The following is an 11,741-nucleotide window of genomic DNA, read 5'->3' on the forward strand; positions in this document are numbered from 1 at the left end:
CAAAAAAAAACATCAAGACTTGTGTCTATTTTTCATTCTTTCAGAAGAGTTAGTAAATAATTGTAAATTTAAAAGATAATTTTTCATATAATTGAATACTCCTTGTATTGATGAAAATTGATTGAAATGGGGTCTTTGCGAGATCAATAAGCGTTGTGTGTTACAACCGGATGCAAATGTAATACAAAGCGACTAAGTAGATGTATATTGGTAAAATCGACGAAATTCCTGGCTCGTTGCGCACATAGGAAGAGATTTCCAAAATAGGCAATCAATTAACATTAATAATAGTCAACGACTTCTATATTCCAAAACGTTTTCTCTTCTTTTTCAATTGTCCACAAGAGAAAAAAATTTTAATTAGGAGAAGTGAACATTATATTCTGTAATGAAACAATTATCCTCTGGTGGTTTCATTATTCTGGGAGATATTAAAATTATTCAGATATAACAACTAGCTCACGTTAATCATATCATTTTAAAATTTCCTTTGCTTGCTTCCATTTTTCACTCTGCACTTTTGTCCTTTCTTAATGAGTTGCTGACAAAAGAATCTAATTTCAATTTGAAATGTTTGTGATAGATTTCCGAGAGTCATATTTTGTTTTCTATAATTAGCATAATGGTATTGGAAAGCGAAGCGGATCTTGTGAAGCCAGATGCAGCGAAAATTGTCGAATGGTTGCAGAAGAGCGGGCAATTAAAATGTGATGGTAAATTAAAAATATGAAAATAATCGAATATTATGACATGTTCTAGGAATTGAATGTTGTTACTTTCAGGAATCCAGGTGTTTCAATATTTTCAAAGATTTTTGCTTTTGAATTCCAAAATTAATTTAGTTTTTGAAATAAAAAGAAAGTGGACAATGAAGTTGAAAAAAATCTGTTTTCAGGAAGTGAAAGTCCTGTATTTGGTCATGAAGCTGGAGCTGTAGGTGGAAGATTAACAGCCCTTGAACTTCCGAATGAAATTTCTGCTCCCTATGAAGTTCCTCAGTTTCCCATCGAGCAAATCGAGAAGAAACTTCTCATTCAACGACAACTTACAGTCAAGTTAGTTTCTTTTTATATCCGTATTTTATTTTTGTTTCTACTTACAATTTAGAAAGTTTGTTTAATTTTGAATAGAGGAGTGTCAAGTCTTTGGAAATTTGAAGTGGATTTGTACTTCAGTGAACAATCCAAAAATTCTGAGCAATTTGTTCAACCGCAAAGATTATTTTTTATTATTCTTCAAACATTTTTGTAAAATTTTGGTTTCCGTATCGATTAGAGCATGCTTCTCTATTTTATCTTTAGAAAACTGATATTAGACTTAAGAGCTTGGATGAAATTCAATACCCCTGGCCAAAAGCTAATGTTTATCTTGTGAGATTGTTTGCAAGGGAATCTCAATTCTGCAAAAATATAAGTGGTTTCAAAGGAAAGAAAACGCGACGTAAGAGACTCCAAGAAGATTCCTGAAAAAACTCTTTTCATCGCCCTCAATGAGAAAATGCCTGATCTTAAAAGAACCAACGTAGGTTTAAAGAATTTTTTTATTTTTGAGTATAATACGAGGTATTTAGTTTCAAAAATGAAAAATTTACTTTAAGATGCAAGGAATTTTCTACAGACTGGCCGTAGGTCAAGGAAAGGCTGGAATTCAGGAAAAAGTCAGGAATACAGTGAAGGATAATAAATTAAAAATTGTAATCTAAAATGGTTGTATTCCGTCCATATAAGATGCTATGTTATTGAAAATTGATGTCCTTTGTTAGAATTCAACTGTTCTTTTATTTATTGAAATACTTTTTACCCAATTTTAAACCAAGAAAATTATTTTTTTTTTTTTACCAAAAAAGGAGCATTTTCAACTAAAAATGATCAATCTAAAAAAATGGAAAAGTTACATTTTCAGTTAAAAATTAAGTTTAAACCAAAAAAGCCTTTTCCACTACACAATTAAATTTTCAATCAAACCGAAAAGCCTTTAATCAAAAAAAAAAAATTTTAACAGTGTAGTTTAACTTTTACTCAAGTAGTTGACTTGTTAATTAAAAAAGATTAATTTTCAACAAAAAAAAAGCGATTGAACTTTCAACCAGCAAAGAAGAATTATTTTTAACCAAAAAGTAGTATTTTCGTTTAAAAAATTTTAATGTCTGATAAAACAAATTAATTTTTAAATTAAACATATAAAAACAAAAGTTGAATTTTCTGTTAAAAAATACTTCAATTTATATTTCACGATCAAAATATGAATTTTCAATTAAGAAATCATTTTTTACGAAAAAATTGAATTGTTAATGCAAAAAAACGAATTTGTAACCAAAAAGGATTACTTAATAACAAAATTGTTGAATTCTCTTCCACATAGTTTCATTTTTATCCAAAAAAAGATTCAATTTCTCTTAAAAGAAATGAATTCAATGAGTTCAATTTTCATGAAAAAAAGATTCCAGTTGATTTTTCAAAAATAAATTTTTTGATAAGAAATACATTTTTCTAGCTGAAAATTTAACTATTTTAGTTCAAGATTTGCCACTATAGTTTAAGTTACATCTCTGGTTGAAAACTTCATTATTTAGTTGGGAATTGTTGGGGGAGAAAGTGGTAAAGTACCTTTTTTTAAACTGATTTTTTCTCGAATAAATAATATTTCTTTCTTGAAAATTCTTTTTTTTTTTTAATTCATCACTTTAGTTGAAAATTCATCTCTTTGCTTAAAAAGTCATCTAGTTGGTTTAAAATTGGATTATTTTGTTGAAAATCCATCTCTTTGGTTGAAAATTAATCCACTTGGTTGAAAATTGGACTATATTATTGAAAATTAAAATATTTGTTTCAAAATTCATGCATTTTATCAAAAATTCGTCTTTTTTGGTATAAAATGATCTTCTTGGTCGAAAATTCGTCTTTATCGTTTACAAATCCTTCTCTTTTGGTCGAAATTTCATCTTCTTTTGTTTAAAATATGATCTACGGCATTTTTTCGAGAATTCATCTTTACAGGTTGAAAATTCAACTATTTGTTTAAAAATTCGTCTTTTTAGGTGTCAAATCAATCTTCTTTATTGTAAATTCATCTCTTTTGGTAGAAATTTAATATTTTTTGGTTGAAATATTAACTTTGTGTTGAAAATTCAATGATCTTCTAAAAAAAGCGTCCTTTGGGCTTAAAAATTTAACTATTTGATTGAAAATGCAAATAATTTTGGTTAAATTTCAACACTTTTTAATAAAAAATTCGACCATTTGCTTGAAAATTCAACTATTGGATAAGATTTTAACTATTTTGTTGAAAATTTGTCTGCTCTACTTTAAATTTTAACTGTTTGGATGTAAATGCAAATTTTGTATTCAAAAATTTTTTTAATTCATATTTCTTGATTGAAAATTTGCATTTCTTGTTGAAAAGTCATCTTTTAGGGTTTGAAATTCATATGTTTTCTAAAACATCCCACTTTTTAGTTTGAAAATCCGACATTTTGTTTGAAATTCAACTTAGTTTGGTTGAAGTTAAATCTTTTTTGTTTGAAAACTCAACTCTTTGTTAGATAATTAATCTCTGTAAATAGAAAATTCAACTACTTGGTTAAAAATTCAACTACGTTGTTGAAAATTTAAGTCGTCTTTTTTTTGGTCGAAAATTCCACTTTTTTGTTGAACATTCGCCTTTTTTTTTGGACAGAAAATTCGTCAGGGAAAAGGAAACTGAAGTTGTTCTACCGCCGTTCTATCGCATTCGCGTTCTAGATGCGATTTAAAAATCATTCATTGATTCAAGTTTCGAAAAATTTTAATTTAAATTTATTTTAGTTACTTTCTTATTCACATTTGTTCTATTTTAATCAATTGTATTCAATCTTTCTCGGCATACGTATACTAAAATACTTTGTGGATCGATAATCTACCGCAGTAGCCACACTTCTTGGTGAACGCCTTCAACTAATGTGATAAAAATTATAATTCAATATTGGTATTGATTTATGAGTAAATGCTTCAGATAAAAATCCAATTTTATTTCCAATTGAACGAGTTTTTACAATAAAAAAATGGCTAAGAAATATCTTCCAGAAATAAAAAAAAAGAGTAATATTCCGAATAGAAAAATTATATTCTTCAACAATTATTAAAAAATATTGAAGAAAACAAACAGGATACAAATAGATTTTTCCAATTCTAGATTTTTTATTATAATTCCATTTATAAAATTTATATCTACAAATCCAAGTGTAAGATGAATTATCAATTTTTTGCTCAATCAGTTTTTTAGAATATTTTTAACTTATTTTAAATCTATTTAAACTCTTTTTGAGCTCTCTTAAAACCTCTTTTTATTTCTGTTACTTCCGCGATTATCTAGATGTAAAATAGGAAGAAAAATTCTGAATTTAAGAAAATGCCACCCCTGTTTTCTGAATGATAGATGCGAAGTAGGTGCGTGGTTGGGTCACCAGTGTAGGAAGGTTTGCGACCGGTGGGTCATCTCAGTCCTTACGCGACCGTCGAGTCGAGTGTAGTGTATTTCATTTCGTTCCACCAACATTCCACCTAAAAGAACTGATCCATTCCATTGAAAAAATGTGATATGAAGATCTAGTCATGCTTAAAAACTTTTTCAGTGACTCATCTTTTTTTCGAATAAATAAATTTGCTTAGTTAAGAATACAAACATATTCCACCTGGAGAACCAATGAGTTTTGCGATGTACAGTTGTCAAAAGAACCTGAGAAGTGCCTTTCATTCCTCACACTATGTAACACGTGCTCTCTGCAGTTTCAGATTCGAAAATATCCTTTTTAATAGGGAATTCATTGAAATCGATTAATTCGGATATGTTCGCTGGAGCAATCGAATCGAAACGGTGGCTGAGAGACTGTAAAATACTCGTGAGGTAATGTTTAATAAACTAAAAAGAAAAGGATCTCGATTTAATTTGTTCGATTAATTTGTTTTTGAAAAATGTCACTCTTCTCTAATTTTATATTTAAAAATAATGTAATGTATCCGTGATTTTGAATAATGATTTTTGAGGTAGGTAGGGATGACAGAACAGCGTCAGATATTCGATTAAATTGTAGATGTCTAGTTGACAAATTTAGAGGCTGATGAATAACCTTGTTGATAAAATTTGTATTTGGCTGAAATCTGAGATTCTGCTGATGGAGTAAATGATATTAGATGAATGGAATTAATTTGCGTTAACATTGGCTTTTATCTACAGGATCTCTGACGTCAGTTAAAATGTATATTGTGTTATCCAGTTTATTTTGGAATACTCGATGCATGATACATGCTACATGATAGAAGATCGTTTCGTGAAAATAAAGCTGGCGTGTCAATTCTTATTATCACTGAACCCTGATAACATAATCACCTAAATTAACAATTATTCAATCCACAAGTTTTAGTGCTTGTTAGCTCAAGATTCTCTCATCATAACTAGATTATAGAATTCTGTTGGGAGGCATTATTTTGTCGGGAATATGCGTTCTAAGGAAAATAAGTTTAATTAGAATAATTGCGAGTCTTTCTTGATTAAAGTGGAAAAGTTGTTCTTGCACGCGCCACACATTTCCACGCATAACTAGCTTATAATTTATCAAGTCACTTTTAGCAGGGATCATATAAATAAAACATATTTGCTTTGAATTCATTAGGGAAGTATAATTCATTCGAGCGAGAAAATTCATTGGTAAATATATGGGTAATTATAATTTCACACTGGGAGATTATGTAAGAACTATTTAATAAATTCTGCAGAATGAATGAGTAGCTTTTCAAATAAGATAATTGACGATTAGTCTGAGAGTGAGAGACGTAGCACGTAAACAAGCTTTGTTGTCATTCCTGGTGACAAGTAGAGTGCAAAGGGAAATAATGCTTTGCATTTATCCAATTATATTGATTATTTTTTATAATTCTTACTGTTTTCGAATTACTTCTGATTTCTAACTTCATTTTAGAGCTGCAAAGGATCTGGAGGAGAGAAGAAGTCATTATGAACCATCACTTGGACCAGGAGTTCCAGATGATATCGAGCATCCCTTCAAACTTGAAGAAAATGACTTTGTGCCACATTTCCAACGAGTATCCATCTCCGGGGAGGATACTTCCGGGGTAAGTTTAATTTTTAATTATTTCTAGGAAATATCAAGGATTTTTTTTAAGTTAGGGATTTTTTTCGAAAGCGTGCTTAATTTTTGTTTATTTTGATATAAATTTGAATAACAATGATTCTTCATTTGTGAAAGTATCTTTATATTACTGTATTTAACAATTTTGTTGAAAATTGTGCTCTTTTTTTATGTGAAACTAATTTTTTTTACTGAAATCTAAATATTCCAATTTTTGTTGTAAATTGATCGTTTGCAATTGAAAATTCAAGTTTCTGGTTCAAAATGCATGTAGTTTCTTCAAAATTCGTTATCTAATTCTATAAAATTCATCTTCTTGTTTGAGCTGTCATCTTTTTGTTTGAAAATTTAAACAGTTTGTTTATTTTATCATTTTTCGTTGTAAATTCATATTTTTTTAAATACAAATTTGATTACTTGGTTAAAAATTAAAATATTGTATTAAAAATTAATTTTTGGTTTAAGATTCATCAATTCAATTGAAAATTTATCTTTCTGGTTTTATTGAAACTTGAAAAATTTTGTTTGAAAATTTGTTGTTTTTTTTATCAACATTTTTTTTCAAACTGAAAATGTAACTATTCCAATTAAATCTTCCATAATTTAAGTTGAAAATTCATCTCTATGGTTGAATATAAATTTTTCAAATAACTATTTTACCGTTCAATTATTTTTTGAAAAATTCCATTTTGGTTAAAATGGTGTGTTTTTTATCCATATTATTCTCCTTGCTTAAAAATGTATAATTTTTTAATGAAATTTTTTTTGTAGAAAATTAACCTTCATATTTGAAAATTAATCTTGGTGTTCAAAAATGAATCTTTTTGATTGAAAATTTAAATATTCCAATGAGTAATTCATCATTTTAGCTGAAAATGAATTTTTTGTTGAAAGTTTAATTCTTTTTCGAAAATTCATCTTTTTGTTTTAAAATTAAACTCTTCCACTTGAATATTAATTATTTTAGTTAAAAATTCATCACTTTGGTACAAAATCGTCTTTTTGACATTAAAATTCAACATTTACTATGCAAACTTTTTTATCTATTCACTGAAAAATCTTTCTTGGTGGAAATTTTTTTTTTTTTTTTTTTTTTTTTTGAAGAAAATTTATCTTCTTGGTTAAAAATTCATTTTCGTGTCAAATTAATCTTTGTTTGAAAATTTAACTATGTTATTGAATTTTGTTTACTTAACAATTTTCCTATTCTGTAGAAAATCTGTCTTTTGTAGTAATTAATCTCATTATTTATTGCAAAATCTTTTTTTTTTTTAATTTTACTATTTTTAGTAGAACTGTTTAGTAGAAAAATCGTCTCTTTGGATTTAAAATTCAATCATTTGAGTGACGTCATTTTCTCTCTTGACTGAAAAAATTTTTTGTTGAATAATTACCTATTTTGGTACAAGTTCGTATTTTTTGGGACGAATTGAACTGTTTTTTATTTCAAACTAAAATCTTTTTTGGTAGAAAATTCAACTTCTTGGTCGAAAATGGATCCGCTTTGTTAAAAATTCATGATTTTTGTTGAAGATTTATCTTGTTGATTGTAAATTTACATATTTTGTCAAAATTTACGATTTTGCATGCATTTTTTTCTTTATTGTCTGTAAAATCTTTGTGATTAAAGTTCAACTCCTTTGTTAAAAATTTTTCTTTTTGATTTGAAAAATAATCTGTTTTGGTTAGGGATTCAACTAGTTTATTTTTTATTCGTATTTTTCGGTTTAATTTAACTGATTTTTATGAAAAATTAAAATTTTTTATGATGGAAATATCAGCTGTTACACTTTATGTTGAAAATTCTACTGTTTTATGGAAAATTGGTCTCTTTGGATTTAAAGTTCAATTATTTGTCTGACATTTTTTTCTTTCATGACTGAAAATTATTATTTTTCTCTAAATTTGTATTTTTTTGACGATTTGAACTATTTTTGTTTAAAACTAAAATCTGTTTTGATTGAAAATTAAACTTTTTTGTTGAAAATTAATTTAAATAATTAAAAATTCATGTTTTTGGTTGAAGATTCATCTCATTTTTTTAAAAATTGGTCTTTTTTGGTAACTCAACTGCTTTGTAAAAAATTCTTTTTTGGCTTTAAAAATTTATCGTTTTCGCTGAAATTTTTTTTCTTTATTGACTGAAGAATCTTTCATGGTTTAAAATTCAACTTGTTTGTTGAAAGTTACTATTAGACTGTTTTCTTCAGAATTCATTTTTTTTTGTGAAGATTTATCTCTGATGGAAAATTGTTTTGAATGAAAATTTTATTATGCCATTTTTTGTTCAAAATTGATTTTCTCGGATTGAAGACTCCGCTATTTGATTAAAAGTTCATATATTTTGTTGAAAATTCTTAAGAAAGAAAGATTTATAATGGTCAGGAAAAAAGAAAAATTTGTTATGGAAAAATCAGGGAATCTGGAAATAGGGATTTTTTAGGAACTATGGAATAATTGGAATAATATGGAATAATAATCAATTTTTTGGAACTCTTAAACTCAAAATTATTAATTTTGATCCTGACTTAGAAAAACGCAAATATCTTCTAAATTAGAACCGAGGATAAAGGCCCTTTTCATTTGGACGCCCACATAGTATGAGGGGAAAGTGAAAAGTAAGTTCAAGGTTTAGATTAGCTAAGCCACTCTCTCGATCGAAATTCTTGAAAGGGAAGCCTGAAAAGTCAGAAGAAACCCTTGTCAACTACATCGCCGCATCCCTTCCGTTAGTTTGCCTTGAAAGACTTTAATCCGGACTCTCATAATCGACATGAGCTCGCATTGGCCTTGTCAACTGTTGTCAGTCGATGGCATTTTAATTAAAGCCTCTGGGTGGAAATGTCTACGTAGAAAAAAAACAAAAAGGTTCGAGAATTTTTTAATCTGAGATTGATCTTACCTACTTTCAAAGTCTCAATTATACATGATTAAACTATTACTCTTGTGCTATGTCACTGCATTTTCAGTCAAATGGACTTGATTAATTGTAGGTTTATGTTAAACTTGAATAACGGGAGTTTGTTTTTTGTATTTAGTTATCGTAAATCGTTTCTGAATTGCTTGAAAAATTACTTAATTATGGAATAATGTACCCACTCTATAAATCCTACAATATGTAATATTGAGATGACATATTAATTTCATCGACAGGTTTAATGTATCCACTTTTTAACATTATTTTTTACTGGCTGTTTCAAATTTAAATATGAAATATAAAAAAATGTTATGAATAAACTATAATTTATAAGAGGAAGTTCAATTTTTTATTGTTTTATTGCAATATAAAATATTCTTTCTCCCTTCGTGAGATGGTATCATCCGCTTTAATTTACGTATTTCACCTAACACGTCCCTCTGGAAGCCAAATGGTTCGATAAGCCGGCGATACGTTCAGCTGCATACGACGTACATCGTAAAAATCGTGAAGTCGCAAAATACGAATGATGATAATAGAAAACCTTTCTTTCTTTTATTACCTAGAAGTCCCTCTAGGATAGGGAAAAATGGGTTTCGAGGATTAAAATACTTGTTGCTAAAAATCCACAAAGCAAAGGCCACACTGAAAACTTATTTCAGCTTCTTAACCCAACATTTTTTCATTAGTTTTTGAAATTTCGTGATGAAATTTTAATTTGGTTCGATAGAAAATTTAACTTCAAGTTGTGGAAGCTTAGATACCAAATATATCTATTTTTCTTCTTTTCAAGAATTCATCCCTTTTCCCCTATTCTCGCAAGAAACTTATTTTCCCGTATCCTTTTCAAAATAGGCATCATTCTACACTTAAAATCGCAGAATCTCTCGCGGACAAAATATGTTGTTTTTCAGAGGATATTAGGCGATACGTATTTTTCCGATTTTTAAAAAAAGAAAAAAAAGAAAAAAATGGTCTTATTTCTAACAATATAATTTTCTAATTTGTTTGAAAACAATGACAAATACGAAAAGATGTTAGGATAAAAGTTTGCACGTCTGAGAAAGTTCTGTATGTTTATTGTTCTTTTGCGATATTTCTTATAGTTTACGAGAAAAATTAAAAAATTACATTTTTAGGGGAAAAATGATCCCGGTCTCAAAAGTGGATTAGCCCACATGATGCTCTTGTATTAGTAGAAAATTAAAAAAAATATATTAAAAAGAATAAAAAAGATATTAAGTTAAAACTAAACTAATAGGTCAACAAGAAAATCGTTCTCTTTTTGCTTGAAAGTTAATTATTTTGTTAAAAATTTAACTAGTTTCTTCAAAAGTAATATTTTTTGGTCGACAGTTCAACTGCTTCGTTGAAAGTTAAACTAATTTGTTAAAAATTCATTTTATTCCTTAAAAATTGAAATATTTTATACAAAATTAGTTTATTTTTCGTTGTAGCTTAATTTTTTAACCCAAAGTTAAACTATTCCATTTTTGGTTGGAAATTGATCGTCTTTAGTTGAAAATTCAACGGTTTAGTTGAAAATGCGTTTATTTTGTTGAAAATTCTTTTTTGTCGAAAATTAGTCTTCTTGATTCTAAATTGAACTACTTAGTTGAAATTTAAATTGCTTAGTTAAAGATTAATTTTATTAGTTAAATATTAATTTCTTAGGATAAAAATTGTTCTTTTTTCTTGTTGAAAAATAATTTCTTTGACGGTAAATTGTTCTATTCTGGTCAAAAACGGTCTAAAATTGATCTTTTTTAGTTGAGAATTCAACCATTTAGTTTAAAATGACAATTTTTATTACAATTTTATCATTTTGGGTTGGAATTTTAACTTTTTTGTATAAAGTTCTTCCTTTTGATTAAAAATTCAACTATTTAGTTTAAAAAATTATTTCCTTTTTTTATTAGATATTCATTATTTCAGTTGAAACTTTATCTCCTTAATTGAAAATGTAACTGATGCGTGGTAAATTCATTTTTTTGCATGAACATTAATTTTTTCTGGCGAATCAATTCTCTCTTTTTTTTAAACTTTTAGATGAAAAGTTAACCGTTTTATTTAAATTTTTATTATTTTGTTGAAAATTCAACTATTTTGTGAAAAAGTCATCTTTTTGTTGAAAAATTTAGCTGTGTTGTGTGAACATTCGTCGTTTTGGCTTAAAAAATTCTACCATTTTGAAGAAAATACAGCTGTTTTTGGTTGCAGTTTAATCTTTTTGGTTTGAAAATTCGAACAATTAGTTGAAAATTGAACTATTTGATCTTATTTAAGATCCAAATGAAATCTACTTTCTCATGAATAATTTTATGCAATGAAATCCGAGCATGAAAAAAAAATCGAAATTCAAAATTAGATTTAAAAACTACCTCCATTTCTCTTCACAAGAGAGAAATATATAACAAATGAAAATAGCGGGAGAAAATGGGTTAAAAATTCTATTATTTTCTGAAAAATTCGTCTTTTTTGCTTGAAAGTTCAACTGTTTGCTTGCAAATGCAATTTTTTTTCTAAAATTAACTTTTTCCATTCTATTATGTGTTTGGTTTAAAAATGATATTTATTGGTTGAAAATGAACTTTTTTGTTTGTTTAATAGTCAACTGCATTCTAAAATATTAGTATTTTTAGTTTGAAAACTCAAAATATTCGTTAAAATCCATCTTCTTTGGTTGAAAATTCACCTATA

The 11,741-nt window shown here is 27.3% G+C and overlaps 1 protein-coding gene across 12 annotated transcripts in view; it reads left to right on the forward strand.

Moving 5' to 3' along the window:
• The window catches only part of LOC117179763 (AMP deaminase 2), a 95,692-nt gene that overhangs the window by 59,878 nt on the left and 24,073 nt on the right, over nucleotides 1–11,741 (forward strand). For 9 of the 12 annotated variants that reach the window (XM_033371845.1, XM_033371839.1, XM_033371842.1 and 6 more), the window contains 2 exons: nucleotides 896–1,055; nucleotides 5,954–6,107. In XM_033371845.1, coding sequence (XP_033227736.1) covers nucleotides 896–1,055; nucleotides 5,954–6,107 — 314 coding nt within the window. Of the gene's footprint in view, nucleotides 1–589; nucleotides 714–895; nucleotides 1,056–4,497; nucleotides 4,882–5,953; nucleotides 6,108–11,741 lie in introns of those variants that run through there. The other 3 variants (XM_033371846.1, XM_033371849.1, XM_033371850.1) reach the window with 2 other exon arrangements.

The sequence above is a fragment of the Belonocnema kinseyi genome, chromosome 9, assembly GCF_010883055.1.
Source record: "Belonocnema kinseyi isolate 2016_QV_RU_SX_M_011 chromosome 9, B_treatae_v1, whole genome shotgun sequence".
Taxonomy (NCBI): Eukaryota; Metazoa; Arthropoda; class Insecta; order Hymenoptera; family Cynipidae; genus Belonocnema; species Belonocnema kinseyi.